Source organism: Penicillium psychrosexuale, assembly GCF_028828465.1.
Source record: "Penicillium psychrosexuale strain IBT 29551 chromosome Unknown utg000003l, whole genome shotgun sequence".
NCBI classification, from domain to species: Eukaryota; Fungi; Ascomycota; class Eurotiomycetes; order Eurotiales; family Aspergillaceae; genus Penicillium; species Penicillium psychrosexuale.
In genome coordinates, this window is record NW_026643188.1 from 1,699,418 (window position 1) to 1,714,536 (window position 15,119).

The window sequence follows — 15,119 nt, forward strand, 5'->3', positions numbered from 1 at the left end:
AACTCATTATGGACGGAGTATGAAGCTTTGAGATGGTTTCCGTTACCCGATGCGGTGTCGGGACGATAGTAATACCTCACCTACTAAACCACATTAAGTAGTATGAACCTTCAAATCCTGGGTTTTTTTAGGACTTTCCTGCTCTGGGAACGCTCTGGGTAGGTAACTTTGATGTGAGTCAGGCATTCTACTCCTGGCATCGGGGGCCAACCGACGGCGAGAAGCAGTTCGGTCATTGTTACTCCGTAGAGAAAGAAGTGTAGACAGCGAGGGAGGAGGTAACGAGAATAAAGCCTGGGCAAACAGTAGTGCATTCATGAAATAGTTTTGATATAATAAACATCCAACATAATGTTTATATAGCCGGCACTCTGCAAACAACAAACATGCAAACAATATAAACAGTAAACATGCAAACAAACATAGCGATCGTAACATATCCCCCGCGCGAAATTCCATCTAGTCCCTAGATGCTAGACTAGCAATAGCAGCGTCGTAATCAAAATCATCTTCGTCATCAGCTTCGAGAGACTCAGATCTCGATCGTTTGTAGGAATCTAACCTTCTACATATCTCTCTCACCGCTCCAAGATTATCCATTCGGATTAAATGTCCGAAATACCCCGAAGGAAAAGACTCTTGAAGCGCTTTGGAGCGACGATCATCCCTTTCTCAAGTATAGCCTCATGTAGGCTGTTTATCAATATGAGGGCCAAATGCCAAGAGATGAAATGGCGGCACAATATTGCTTAATATTAATGGCGCCCAGTCTGCTCCTTACAGACCCCTTTGGTACGGTCCATATCGACTCCGTACATCGATGTGCCACTGTTGAGCCGCATCCCAAGCCCCAGGACTATATCCACCCCTCACCTCCGAAATGGTCCGGAATCAAGAACCAGGAGAGTCACCTGTGTCCCCTGTGAATTCAAATGAAATTGCTCAAAATGCGCCAGTCAAATAAGGCAGGATACAGGCATCCGCATTGGAAAACTAAATTACTCGACAAAAGCTTAATAAGCAGTCCCGATATAACTATCGCCCTAAAGCTACCTAGACCTCGTTTTATTTTATAAAACCTAGCCCACTTTTCTCAGGCTCAAAAGTGCTCGTGTGGTAAGATATACTTCAAATCTTCTTATACGCCGCATGGAATTTACTGATTGAAAAAGATGATTTTGGAAAAGGATTCTTCTGTTCTGGGCTTTAAATGCAGATCATCACGGTGTCTGTAAGTATGAGAGCCCAGGAGATCCAAATTACATCATAGAGAGAAACGTACTCAAGTCAATAGTGAGCAAGATTATCGCGAAAGGCTATGCAAGCCGACTTGGAACAACAAGTCAGAGGAGTGTGCACGATATAAAAACGTGGCTAGCGATTCCTGAAATGCCTGACTTAGACTACCTCTTCTTTTAAAATCAATGGACCGAAGGGACCAACTTCTGGTTCCTTGAACAAAAGCCATATCTCAAGTGGCTTGATGAGACGGGCTCCTCTTCTTGTATACATTGGGTAAATGGAGGGAAGGGTGGAGTGAAGTGGAAAGAACGACTGTGTTCTTTCCCATCCATAGATACACCCCGACGCCCAAACGGGCAGTAGCTTTCAACCTTAGAAGTTCCCCTCAACTCTCTCTCTCTCTTTCTCTTCTCTCTCTTCTCTCTCATCGTTTTTCGTAATCACATAATATGAACGACGATACTCAAACCATTTTTTCCGAATTTTCGGATCCCCACCGACGATCGTTGATTGATCGTATCTGTGTCGCTGTCGGCAACCACAGGATCCCACGCGTGAAGGCGCTGGGTCTATGGTTCGCTGACATCAAGGCCCTGGAGGTCCTTGTAGGCCACGAGCGGAACCCACACACGCTTCGATGCATGCTGGTTGATTCCTCCCACTACAATCTTCCGAGAATTTGTGCGTATTCACGAGGTCTGCCCTGCCCTTATATCACTGAACTAATATCTTTCATTTATTTAGGGGCCGGTGATGGACACGCATCTCGCTCTGGCCAACCCAGGGTACAGGAAACCAGACCCGATATGGGCGCACGCGGCGAGAGGAGTGCCGCTGCTGACATCTCGAGCCGACGCCCTGGACGTGGTGATCGTGGTAGATCTAGCTCTCCGGCACAAGCCAGTACCGCCGCTCGTTTACGGTCAGAGCCCAGAATCCCGGTGCCCCAGGCCAGTGGTCGGCGAAAGAGGATACTTGGTGACCCAGTGAGTTTGTCAGGAGTATTTATTATGGAACACTGCTGATCTCTTTGATTTCTAGACCGAGGAAAGCATTAGGGTGACAGTGACAGATCGTGAGGAGGCTAGATGCGTTCTGACCCGCCGTGGAGGACCATCGCTTGAGGTAGCCCATATTATACCGAATTGGATCAATGGGACCACGCGGGACGAGCATGATGGAAACAGCGTCTGGAACTTTCTTCGCACCTTCTGGTCCGAAGAAAAGGTCGATGCATGGGAGCAAGCCCTGATGCCAGGTGGTGTGCTAGTGAGCACTGAGCGGGTATGCAACCTGATCACGCTGGATCTCACAGCTCACGATCAATGGGACCGCGGACTCATTGCATTCCGGCCAATTTCGGTCAACGAAGAAGAAACTGAAATGCGAATCGCATTTCATTGGCTTCCTTTCCGAAGCGCCACCATCGCTAGGAATGACCGAATGCCACCTGCCGCAGTCCGAGACATGGGTCCAGGAACTCCACCGTCCAGGAGCCCCGGGAGATTTAATTACTTTTTCGATATGGAAACTTTGGAAGTAATTAGCTCAGGGCATGTCTTCACGGTGAGAACTAACGACAAGGAGAAACAACCATTGCCTTCGATGGAACTTTTGGAGCTGAGATGGCACCTCTCCCGCATTGCTGCGATGCAGGGAGGAGCAGATGAGGATGATGACAGTGGTGACGATTCTGACGGTGGGTCCTTTTCAGTCCCATCAGGGTCGCGATCACCCGTCAAACGAGAGCGCATGCTTTGCGAGAATGTGTCTCCTCGATCTCCCACCCGGTCAGTCTCACCCAAAAAGTTGCAAACTTTGCCTTTAGGGGAAATCTCAGTTCCTTAATCGAAGAAGGCGATTTGTGATTGTCTTTGTCTTTCCATTGAAGGAGTGGCGAGCTTTGGCTTTGTCTTGTTCCTGAAGGGGTGATGAGATGGTCTATTCCTGAAAGGGTGGTGAGCTTCGGCTCGTCTTGTCCTTCACGGAGTCACTTGTTGTTAGTATATTCTCGATAGGGTGGCGAGCTTTGGCTTTGCCTTGTCCTTGACGGCGCAACCTAGATTCTTGTCGGTTTGCCTCTTATTCCTGAAAGAGTGGCGGGCTTCGGTCTTGTCTTGTTCTTGACGGAGGAAAAATCCGGTCTTTAGCAAGACCGGGGTCTTTTAGAATACCTGAAAACATGGCTGGAGGTGGTGAGAAGGAAGGGCAATCCCCATCGCTTCGTCTCGTGCAGTTAACCAACTAGCTCAAAGAAGAATCCATCAAATCTTATGAACGCACACTGTTAGCACGTAATATTTGGAAAGAATGACATCTTGATATTCTCCTGCAATAAGATTATTTTCTTGATTGTCTACAAAGGGTGATTAATCCACACTTATCAATGAAGTTCTTAATGACATCCGGCAAGAAATTGGACAACTCTTCTGCGTTAGTAGGTACAAGTTTTGGGTCCAAACGCCATCTATGCAAAAGACCCAAGTAGATTAAGACATGCTCAAGAACAAATAGATCACTTGCGCTTCTTGCCGCGTCCACGGCCACCAGAGTCTTCGTCGGGGTTCTTGCGCTTCTTGCCCTCCTTGCGCCAGTAATCATTGCGCTCTCTCTTCTCGCGCTCGGCCTTCTTCTCCAGACCATCAGCCACCTTAGCGCGGTAGACCTTGCGGCGCTCCTCCTGCTTGATGGATCGCTTGGCCTGCTTCTCGTTGCGCAGGGTAGTGAGCTTCTGCATGAGGTCACGGGCTTTCTTTTCCTCGCCTCCGAGGACAACGGCACGCTTCTGCATGTAGGTCGGCTCCTTGTGGCCCCTCATTTTGGTGATCTGCGACTTGAAGGGAAGCTCGGCGGCTAGCTGCCTTGGCACGCGGAGCGGGTTGAAGTGACGGGCTTGTCTTTCGATGGGCTTGTAGGCCGAGTCTTTAATTTGAGGGGTGGGGATGCCCTGAGAGTGACGGACTTCACCAGTCAAGCGCATGCCCTGCCATCCATTATCACCCTTTTCGCCATCGACTTGGTCTAACAAGTTGGTCACAGGATTGTAGTAGCGATGGGGCTTGATGGGGTACCAAGCACGCAGGAAGACAATATCACTCATCAAAATCTTGTCCTCGAACGTAGCACGGTAACAGCCATCAGGTTTGGATAGCGCACGCTTGATTTGACCGCGAATACCAGAGACAGTCTTGATGGATGCACCTTCGAACTTGGCAATTTCGAGCGCAGAGGTGAACATGTCCTTGATGAAGGCGGTGTTCTTGAAGATTTTGTAAGGGTGACCAGTGAGTTTGAGCTTCTTGACAATTTCTGTGTGCTCATCCACGCTCTGAACAACACCAGTGGCGGCAATGCGGAAACCAGGATTCTTGTTTGAGAATGAGTTCACACAGCAGAAACCGGTGTTGGGAGCGACAAGGGGACCGTAGAAGGTAGCGAAGCAGTGCATATGCTCAGGTGTGTACTTAAGCATGCGGTTTCGCGTCCGACTGTCGGAGGTGCTGTAGATAGGCATGGTCTGGAAGCGACGCCAACCAAGCGAGAAGATCAATGGATCGTTGCTCTTGAGAATCTTCTTGTGCCAGCGATGTTTCTTAATCCGGATCTGCACGTAGCCGAATCGGTCTTCAGTAGGTGAGAGACCACCAACGATGACAGGGAAGCGAGGGTTGAACTTTAAGACAAACTCGTAGGGTACGTTTTCAAGGACGATACGTGCGTAGGTGCCGGCTTTGTAACCTTCAGCCCGGGCACGCGAGGCAGGGTCGAGTGTATCGAATTCGGCGCGGTTGATATCGGCCTGCTTTTGCAGCTTGGCCTTTTGCAGATCGTACCAATCGTCTTCGCCGAACTCGCCATCAATACCATCATGCGTTCCGTCCTGAACTTTTCCGAAACCTTCACGGTCCTCTTCCTCGAAACGCAGCTTCAGTTCTTCCTTCTTTTTGGCATTTCGCTCACGCTCAGCTTCGAGGTCAGCAGCCTTTCCGGGCTCATCACCTTCTTCTTCCTCATCTTCATCGCCGTCTTCCTTGATACCGTTGAAAACCTCGCCAGATTCCAAGTCTTCGTAATCACCGTCGCCCTCATCTTCATCCTCGTCATCTTCGTCCATTTCACCATCCTCGTCATCCGAGGCACCGCCAGACAGTTTGCCAGTGATGAAGCGGAGTTTAATTGATTCAAGCAACTCCTCGTCCCGCCACTTCCGCTCCAGCTCATCGTAGTCGTACTCTGGAACGGCGCGGAAGTCGGCTTGGTCTTCTTTCTCGTTGTTTGTCTTCTTGAAGAAGGTCTCGCCTTCGTCGTCAGCGGTTTTATCTTCCTCGTCCTCCTCCTCATCATCGGAATCTTCACCGCGCCATGTTTTCACGACATCAAGTGGAGTGATCGACTCGTCGTACATCATTCTTGACAGGTCGGTGACTCGGAAAGGAGGGCGCTTTCCATGGAGAGACTTGGCATTAGCGAGCATGTTCTCCTTCCATCGAACATTACCCTCCTCATCATCTTCATCCTCGTCTTCATCCTCGTCTTCATCCTCGTCTTCATCGCCGCTCTCGACTTCCTGATCCGAGACCGAAGAGATAGAGCCCAGGTCAGAGTCGCTGTCAGCGAATGCCATATCTTCTTCCTCTCCACCGGCATTTCCGTTCTGTTTGGCCTTAAAGCGGGCTTCGAAGTCTGCAGGTGCGGACATGTCGAGTTCGCCTTCATCGTCTGTCACATCATTTTCGCCCATATCTTCATCGGCCTCTTCTTCGCTATCGGATCCTTCGGGGATATCTATGTCATCTTGGTCGGGTACGGCCACGCGGGCGCGACGTCGATCTTTTCGGCCCGTCTCGTCGTCGTCTGCTTTATCGAGGGCCTCACCACCACGGAAGAGACGAACACCCTGATCGGCCTCACCCAGCATCTTGCGCTCGCCCTGAAGGCCAACAACAAGGTGCTCGCCAAGACCCCGGCGTTCCTCATCCTCCTCATCCTCGTCCGAGTCCCGGTCAAAGGTATTGGTCTTGATATCGATGTAAACTGCATCCTTGTCTACCAGGACACCGCCCACATCAGACATGGGAGCGAAAAGCAGCTTCTGGTGCTCGCCAAGCTTGCGCCTGTTCGACTTTCCCGTTGCCTTGGCGATCTGCTGGTTCATGAAGGGAGTTGGGCATGGATCGGGCAAGCCCTCAATATTGGCAACAGTCAAATCACCAACACCAGGAACATGGACTCGGGCGCCATGAGAGGGGAAGTTGGTGCCGCGCAGGTAGCCGTAGAGCGCGACTGTGCGATCACACTTCGGGTTTTCCTCGATCTGGGTAGGCGGCGTAATGTCCAAGAAGCGATCTGCAAGCGCGTAAGGGTGCGAGTTGCGCCACACGAGCGGACGAGGGTTTTTCATAACGGACAAGAATCGCGAAAGGTTGTGCACTTCACGATCGGGGTAACGGCCGTTTATAACACCAGACAAGTAAAAGAGCTTTGCGCCCGCGTATAGCTCACTCCAGAAACGGTGCTTCAGGCGCTTCTTCGCGTCCTTCAAAGTGCTGTGCTTCTTGAATTGATCAAGGTGAGTAAGAATACCGAAGACGTTACCCGGCATACCGGCCGTCGATAAGGCGTTTAAAAACTCCATGGTCTCCATCTCGAATCCAAAATTTCCGTCAATCATGAGAAGCACAATATCTGCGATCTTGGAAACATCGATCGCGGCCGCAAGAGAATCGGAAGGGCATTCGATGAAGGTGAGACGCTTGCGCTTGGTCGTAACAACGGTCAACGGGCCTTGCGGCGAGCTGAGGGTTTGCTTGGTGTAGCGGCGGATCAGAGATTTGAGCAGAGTTGTCTTACCAACTCCCGGCGGTCCAACGATAGCGACAACGACTGGCGGGGCCTCCTCGGGCATACGATCCACGAGGGGGACATGAAGTCTCTTTTCTCTGACCTAGAGGAGAAGTCCGGGTTAGCATCAATTGACCGGTGGAAAAATTCCATATACATACATCATGCGATCGCGCAGCCTGCTTATTGAGCTTTCCAGGCCTAGAAGTGACGAATGCTTTTGGATTAGCACCTGTAAAGAAAAAATCATTGTTAGCATGGGCTCGACAGCAAAATTGTAGTTTTATTGGAACGATCTCGCCGTACCCTCAAATTTCTTCTTCTCTTTGGCAGGGCGATGCGCCCTGTTTGCCTGCTGCTCCATGCTATCTGTAAAGAGGTATAATACCTCAACAGATCCACTCCTTTTATCAAAAAGAAAGAAAGGCAAGCGCAATCAAGGTAGACGACTTGTTCCCAACGACGGTCAAAAAATTAGCAGTAATTATTTTTTTGCCAAAGCGGAGTAGATAAACCTTAGTCAGGGGATCTGGAGCTGTGTAACCTAAGGCATCAGCATTTACTCATTCTAGCCTAAGGCACCAATTCTTATCAGTTACCTTATCATCTACCGGCCCGTGATCACATGTACCGGCCCGGTGGCTCCACTCCGAGCCATGCCCTACCTCAAGAGACTCCGCTGCTTGAGCTTTAGTCGGTGGATTACTATTAGATTCCGTGCGATAACGCTATCTAACATCTCTTAAAAACCAGAGGATGTAATTTCCCTCCGCGCCTATCATGCGGGGCAGAAGTCGTTGTATCCGTAGACCTAATCTACAAGTACAAAGGCTGACCAAGCTTCGACATCGGAAAACCCCCGATTTCCCATACCTATAAATTCACCATGTATCCTGCCCGCGGGTCCTATGAGTTCAATGTTGCTCCGTATCTAATAAAACTTTGTGTAACATCCAATCTCTAAACTACCCCGCAAACTGCATATAATGTCTGCACGCCGGCCACCCCCAGCTTACACAGCACCACCTGATTCGGGGGTTCATGCAACTTCCCAGTTGTACCGCTCAATCTCCGAAACTGCATCTAGCCCCTCTGCACGGATCCCGAAGGAATCATTCACTATCAGACCGTGTTCTGCTCAAGCATGGGTTGTCCCTGCGGGCCACATCTGCCGCCTGACCACTCCGAAGGGACCACAGGTGGGCGACTTAAACATCTGGAACGCAAATAACCCACGAGAGCGGATGTGGGCTGCGCGTACCCGGCAGATCCACGCCACCCACGTCTCAGTGGGTGATCGCCTGTGGTCGAACTTGCCGTACCTGCGGCCCCTCGTGACGATCACGGGTGACTCGTTGGGTGGCGGGCAGCTGCATGATGTTCTTGGACCGGATGGAAAGCGGAACCCGGATGTCGTGTTCGGAACTACGCAGTTTGGTGGGCGAGTGCATGACTTGATGGGCACTCGATGCGATCCTTATGTGAACTTGCTCATGGGCGGAGAGACCTTTGACTTCCACTGTCATTCGAACCTGACTCGTTCCGTTGTCCCGTATGGATTGACGGAGCTAGATGTCCATGATGTCTTGAATGTGTTTCAGGTGACAGGGTTGGATGAGGAAGGAAAGTACTTCATGGAGACCTCCCCTGCAAAGGCGGGTGAGTACTTTGAGTTCTTTGCAGAAGTGGATGTTCTCTGCGCACTATCTGCGTGCCCTGGCGGTATGGCACCATCCTATACGAATGTCTCATTTCAATGCTAATTATATGCTCAGGTGATTTGTCCAATTGGGGTTGGGATGATAAAGAAAGTGATATGGGAGCAACTTGTCGTCCGTTGGGTGTGGCGGTATACCAACTGGCAGATGACAAGGTCCTGGAAGGGTGGAAGGCCCCAGAAAGCCCTAAGTACAAGGGAATGCACGGGATGAAGATGCCTCCCCGCGAAGAGGATGGCTATGTTGGACACTAGGGTAAGAATATGAAAATAAATTATAGAGTCGTCTATTGAAGGGTTCTTGTCGCTACACATATTGCCCCGCGTTTCTTTAGATATGATGTCATTGCCTCACACCGTTACATCAACGTCAATTCCCCCCTTTACAACATCCCTTGTAGGCCGGACTAGGATTAGTATTTAGGAAATTATAAAGCCATTCAAGCAAGGGATGCAATGGAAATCTGGCTTTCAGAAAGTGAGTTTGTAGAAGCCACCATCCCATGTCAGACAGGCATGTAAGACCAATCACGACATTTTCAAGTAGCACGGAAGTACCGAAGTATACAGGATGCATACTATACAACGCGAAGAAAGGTAAGGTGAAGGAGAGAATGAGAATGAGAATAAATGATTGGAGGGTACCTGTTTCAACGCACCTTCCCCTAAAATAATGCGTAGCCTTCCCCTCAGGCCCCTCTCTTCTATAAATTCTATCTTTCTTTCTACTTCTCCTCTTCCCTTTCTCCACGTTCTCCATCTTGACACATATCTTGCTATTTGATATCATGCCTCTCTACAATGTGAGCTTAGCTTTATCTTCAAAAGTATCCGGACTAACATCTCCCTAGATCACTCTGAAGACCAACGCCCCCGTTGAGGAGCTGGAAAAGTGTGTCCATTACCAATTATCTCAAATGCCTTGATACTAACAAATGTTTTCAGGGCCAAGGCCTTAGCCAGGGAGAAGGGTGGTGTCATCAGACATGAGTACAGCATCATCAAAGGCTTCACGTAAGTGTGCTGGTTTGATCTATACTATCGAGGTGCATGCTGATATATGGATCAATACTAGTGTTGAGTTCCCCGATGACACCGTTCAGACCCTCAAGTCTACTGAACATGTCCACATTGAGCAAGACGGTGCAGTGAACCCTCACTAGATGTCCCTAGTCAACATGACTAGGACCGAGGACTGCAGTCCTTGTGGGTGGTCCGCTTTATGATTGAATGGAAACACGACATGCTTGATATCTGGGGGTTATTTTCTTTTTCTTTCTTCTTGTTCTGCTTTGACAAGATGGCTTGATACCAATTATGCGACCTTCTTTCATCCGCCATGCAATGTACTTCTCATGATTATCTATCTTTTCCAGGTATTCATACAGATGATCAATCTTCCTGAATCCAACTATCAGATTGAATATGTGCACAGTGCGTATGAATTTAAACTTGAACAAGCCCTGTATAACACCCGAAGTATAAATTCACGTAAATACACCTCTCACCGGTGCGATAGCGACCTTGGAGGTTCGTGCTGATCTGCAGCAATTGGACCGATGATATCCGCACCGCCGGTGCAGATCTTCCGTCCCGGGCTCTGACTTCCACTTATCTTGCTCCCTATGATCTACAACTCACAATGACAACCTCAATAGCTAGAAATATGCCTTTTCGGCCTAGTCGCCGGGCCCTTCCAATTGGGCGACCTCATATTTGTCGCCAATCGTCCACGCAGAGTCAAAACTGGGCTGGTCGCCCATTTGATGTCGCCAAAGACAATGTTGCGCAGCTGGCTGCGAGTCCCCGTCGGCCGTTGACACTTGCGGACCTACTAAAGTTAGTCTGATACAGATATAATTTACACCAAAGCCGAATCAAAATGTGCTAAATTCATGTCCATCCCTCAGACACGGCCGCCCACCATTGAACAAAGAGGCTCTACTAGCCTCTGCCAACTTCACTCTCTCCCTCCTACCCGCCCGACTAGCTTCTCGGATCCACGCATTACGAAATCTCCCTTTCATCGTCGTGTCAAACCCTCATGTCTCCAAAATCTACCACAATTACCTCCATTCGCTCTCGACCCTCTTACCATATCAACAGCGCCGCATCACGACTCTCGAAGAAGAGAAACAGTTCGGAGATGTATTGGCAGACCTCGTACATACCCATACAAACACAATCCCGGTCCTTGCTCGCGGGTTTTTGGAGTGCAGGAAATATGTCAGCCCGGCCGATGTGACGAGCTTTTTGGACACGCATCTACGTGCGCGTATCGGTACGCGCTTGATCGCGGAGCAGCATCTGGCTCTTCATTATGCATCTATGCCCATCAACGATAACCCAGTCGATGGTGCTGATGCACCTGCGCCCGAGAACTCGATTCCATCAAACTATATAGGCGTCATTGACACAGCTTTGCAGCCGGCACGCATCATCCGGATATGCGAGGATTTTGTTGGAGAGATCTGTGAGCTCAAGTACGGGGTACGACCGCATTTAAAGATTGGAGGTGAGCCCGAGGCCTCATTTGCTCACATCCCTGTACATGTGGAGTACATTATCACGGAGCTGTTGAAGAACGCATTCCGGGCTACTATTGAAAATGGAAATGAGCGTGAGCCCATCGAGGTGACGATCGCTGCTGCTCCAGATGTGCCAGGAAATCACCCGTCGGTCCCGAATGATATCGATGCTGGCTTTGAGCTTGATTCGAAGCTTGCCAGCGCCAATGTGAATGAAATCATTGGGTACTCGGCCCCATCGTCTCAGAGTATCACAATCCGTATCCGTGACCGTGGTGGTGGTATTCCCGCCGAGGTTCTGCCCCATATCTGGTCGTACAGTTTTACGACTTTCTCCGATATGGACTCCCAGGGCTCGGAGAACGGCAACATGGATGCCTTGAACACCATCTCTGCGAGCGGTGGCCATCTCAGCAGTATTGCAGGTCTTGGTTATGGGCTGCCTCTCAGCCGAGCCTACGCTGAGTACTTCGGTGGCAGCATTGCGGTGCAAAGTCTGTGGGGATGGGGAACAGATGTTTATCTGACGTTGCGGGGAGTTGGGAGAATCGATTGAGAAAAGACAAACGGAACGACAGCACTAAATACCCTGAACAAGATCATCATTTTTGGCTAGTACAACCAACTCCTGATACCTGCAGATAGCTTTGCCTTCTACAACCTTGCCTTGACGGATGGCTGGATAAACATATCTATGAAATCCGAGATTAAAGTATCTGGACGTTGAACAGCACCCAATATCCGGCCGATCTCTGTTGCAGAGAACATAAGTCCCATGTTTTGGAAAAACTTATCTTGTACCGCGGCTGGGGTTTTGGGATTCCGCGCATGTCCTACGGGATACTCAATCAGTATTTGAGGCAACGAGGTCCCATCTTTGAGACGGACCGTCATTCCTGCACCAATACTCTTCTTGTCCAGATCCAAGTAGTCCTCCGTGAGCCTAGGGTCGGATTGCACCATGATTCTTTCTCGCAGGGCTTCAAGCTCCTCGCTCTTCGCCCATGGGCTTTTGTCTAAATAGTCAGCAGCCTCTGGCGGGCTACCTTTTAAGAAAGCCAAGGCGACCACATACTGAATGCAATGGTCACGATCAGCAGCGTTGTGTAGCGGCCCATGTTTGTTGATGATCAAAAAGGCAGCAGCAGTCGTTCGCAGATCTATTCGCTGGATCTGTTTGAGAGGATCGGACAGCCCCTTCTGTTGAAGTTGACGCGCTTGCAAAATGGCTGCCTCCACGGCCGAGATAGCATGCCCTTCTACCGGCATACTTTTGAACAACACATTCTGTATCGTCCACGATCCAAATTGCCGTGGAAGTATAAACCCCGCCTCGCCAAAAGTCCGCTCCCAAAACCCCCATGGCTTCGCGCTCAACGCCCCCGGCGAACCAGGCTGGCCGTTCTGGACCACTAGAGCTAACTGCACAGCTCTTCTCGCGGCATCGCCTGCTGCCCATCCTTTCCTTGGGATAGTATTTCCGCCGGATCGGTACACCCGGTTTGGATGGCCATCCATCCAAACGTGAGAAATAGTCGTCATGGCTTGTTCATCCGTCATCCCAAGCAACCAACAAACAACAGCGGCAGAAGCCAATTTGACCAGCACTACATGGTCAATTCCATAGGCATTGAACGCGTTCCGCATTTGATAACATCCCTGTATCTCGTACGCCTTGACCAGCGCGACGAGCAGCGTCTGCATCGTCAACGGCGGACCATAATGAACCCGTCGACCAGACAAGCTTGCACGCGACAGCCAGTCCATGACTGGGAGTATAGCTCCGAGATTATCTGCAATTCAATCCATATCTTAGTCTCACGAGCACAATTTTCAGCCCCATGTCTTCAACAAGCCATACCTGAAGGATGTCCCCACTCCGCACCTCCAAGCGCATCATTATGATCCAAGTACCGAATCAGGACACCCAGATCGAAAGTCCCCTTGACAGGATCGACCTGCAACTCCGTCCCTGGAACCCTGAATCCATCCGGCACGACTGTGCCCTCGATCACGGGACCGAGAAGCTTTCGGCATTCGGTGCTCGTCGCTGCCGTCTCGATGGCGCAGCCCATTGCGTCCAGCAGGGCTGTCCGTGCACATTTCCAAATCGCTTCGTCGTCTTGGTTGAGGGAGTGATGGTAGACATAGTTTACTATGTCGACTATCGGTTGGTCGTACGGGCGAGACATCTATGGATGGATGTGTCTTTTTGCGGTGATCTGATTTTTACGATTGAAATTTATTGGCATTGGCAATATTATATTTCGTGTAGGGCACATGTAGAAGTCCTCGGCGGATTTCCTAGAATGATCCGGTCGTACACGTCGGCCTTGTTCAATGCCAATATCGAATGTTTATTTGTCTCAGGGTTACTCAAACGTATGTGATTTGGTTTATCACGGCGTAGCTCTTGGCTCTACTAGGTGCCGTCGCGGTCCACACTTGTCAGCAACCTATAGAATGGAAGGGAACACTCAATTGCTACTAAGTAGTGTAATTAAAAATCTGTAAATTGCCTCTTTCCAACTGCCAGTAACAAAAGCTAACCCTAGTAGTTGATATAGTCCTATGCATGACAGGTTGAAAACAAACTAGACAAACTACCTAAGCATTACGGCGGGATGGACCCGATTAGGCAAAGTAAGAAGCTAGTTCCATGGTTTCAAAGATTCCGAGAGAACCATCTATCATCGCTTTCGTTCATTCTACTACCATCCCGCCGCTATCACCTCACCTCGATCTGCGTGAGCTAAGCATCTACAACATGCAGTCGGGCCTCGATATCTGCTCTCTAGCGGTATCTCGATTATGGGGAAGGCGTCCTCCACCCTCAGAGTTCCCTAAGCTGAATACGCTAGCCGGTCTTCCTGTCGAGCTATTGTTATCAATAACCGACTTCCTCCCTCTGGATGGTTGGGTTTGCATTTCACTCTGCAATCGCCGACTCTTCGCCATATTCAACCATCGAATCAATTCCGCCCCCTTGTTAGGAGGAGACAAACTGCCTGTTCTACTCCGACTGGAACGAGATCTACCACCGAATTACTTTACTTGCCATATTTACCATATTCTTCATAAGTATGATGACTATGATGGCTCCGAATGCTTCGGTCTATCTGGCTCAGTTTACGACCTAGTGTACTGTCCTCTTCCATGCATTAAGAAATGGAAAGAAGGGCCTGCTAGGTTAGAATTTAGATTAAGTGAACAAGGACCGATCGGGTTCCATGTGTACTATAGGGTATTTTTTCTGCATATTCAGCTTGCTATGAAGAGATGCTGCTATGGAGAAAAGTATGGAATCAGCACTGAAGCGTTATCTTACACCCAAGTTCGAACTTACTCCGATGAACCAGAATTTACCTCTCTCTTTTCGACCGACGCACATATGCATCCAGAGATACCGGGGCTTTGTATAAGAACGCAACATATGGTATTTGTTCACTGCAGCAAACCAAAGTTACTACTTTCTCGACCGAAAGTTACAGATGCGAAAGATCCTTCTGAGATTATATATATTTGCACGCACATCTCGCGTCTAAGGCGTGCTGAATTACTTGACCTAGTGGTGAACGCTTATCTTACTGGAGAGAAAGCCCCTAGTTACACTTTTACGTGTGACAAATGCAATACAGTTTGCTTTATTGAAGTTTGTGCATATGGATCTGATTTGGCTCTAGTCCTTACAACGTGGATTAATCTTGGCCCTGTTCTAACCCCAGATGACCCTCGATGGAAGATCCATTGCAATTCGCCGGATGCTTCTGAAGTGACGCTCGATCCAAATG

The 15,119-nt window shown here is 49.5% G+C and overlaps 6 protein-coding genes across 6 annotated transcripts; 4 read left to right on the forward strand and 2 right to left on the reverse strand.

Moving 5' to 3' along the window:
• Positions 1-1,691: 1,691 nt before the first annotated feature.
• Positions 1,692-3,090, forward strand: N7518_004581 (HNH endonuclease signature motif containing protein; the record flags this gene model as incomplete). The annotated part of the gene is made up of 3 exons (XM_057185508.1): positions 1,692-1,923; positions 1,987-2,228; positions 2,284-3,090. The coding sequence occupies 3 exons, from the start codon at positions 1,692-1,694 to the stop codon at positions 3,088-3,090; spliced, it is 1,281 nt and encodes a 426-aa protein (XP_057042278.1).
• A 667-nt stretch (positions 3,091-3,757) lies between these two features.
• Positions 3,758-7,447, reverse strand: N7518_004582 (GTPase BMS1; the record flags this gene model as incomplete). The annotated part of the gene is made up of 3 exons (XM_057185509.1): positions 3,758-7,186; positions 7,245-7,315; positions 7,390-7,447. The coding sequence occupies 3 exons, from the start codon at positions 7,445-7,447 to the stop codon at positions 3,758-3,760; spliced, it is 3,558 nt and encodes a 1,185-aa protein (XP_057042279.1).
• A 622-nt stretch (positions 7,448-8,069) lies between these two features.
• Positions 8,070-9,055, forward strand: N7518_004583 (urea carboxylase-associated family protein; the record flags this gene model as incomplete). The annotated part of the gene is made up of 2 exons (XM_057185510.1): positions 8,070-8,805; positions 8,859-9,055. The coding sequence occupies 2 exons, from the start codon at positions 8,070-8,072 to the stop codon at positions 9,053-9,055; spliced, it is 933 nt and encodes a 310-aa protein (XP_057042280.1).
• A 533-nt stretch (positions 9,056-9,588) lies between these two features.
• On the forward strand, positions 9,589-9,963 carry N7518_004584 (uncharacterized protein; the record flags this gene model as incomplete). Its single annotated transcript, XM_057185511.1, has 4 exons — positions 9,589-9,603; positions 9,652-9,692; positions 9,746-9,814; positions 9,876-9,963. 4 exons carry the CDS (start codon positions 9,589-9,591, stop codon positions 9,961-9,963), a joined length of 213 nt encoding a protein of 70 aa, XP_057042281.1.
• Positions 9,964-10,442: 479 nt separating this feature from the next.
• N7518_004585 (alpha-ketoacid dehydrogenase kinase family protein) lies at positions 10,443-11,884 on the forward strand (the record flags this gene model as incomplete). The annotated part of the gene is made up of 2 exons (XM_057185512.1): positions 10,443-10,639; positions 10,711-11,884. The coding sequence occupies 2 exons, from the start codon at positions 10,443-10,445 to the stop codon at positions 11,882-11,884; spliced, it is 1,371 nt and encodes a 456-aa protein (XP_057042282.1).
• A 98-nt stretch (positions 11,885-11,982) lies between these two features.
• Positions 11,983-13,520, reverse strand: N7518_004586 (putative 2-methylcitrate dehydratase (PrpD); the record flags this gene model as incomplete). The annotated part of the gene is made up of 2 exons (XM_057185513.1): positions 11,983-13,121; positions 13,190-13,520. 2 exons carry the CDS (start codon positions 13,518-13,520, stop codon positions 11,983-11,985), a joined length of 1,470 nt encoding a protein of 489 aa, XP_057042283.1.
• Positions 13,521-15,119: the final 1,599 nt, after the last annotated feature.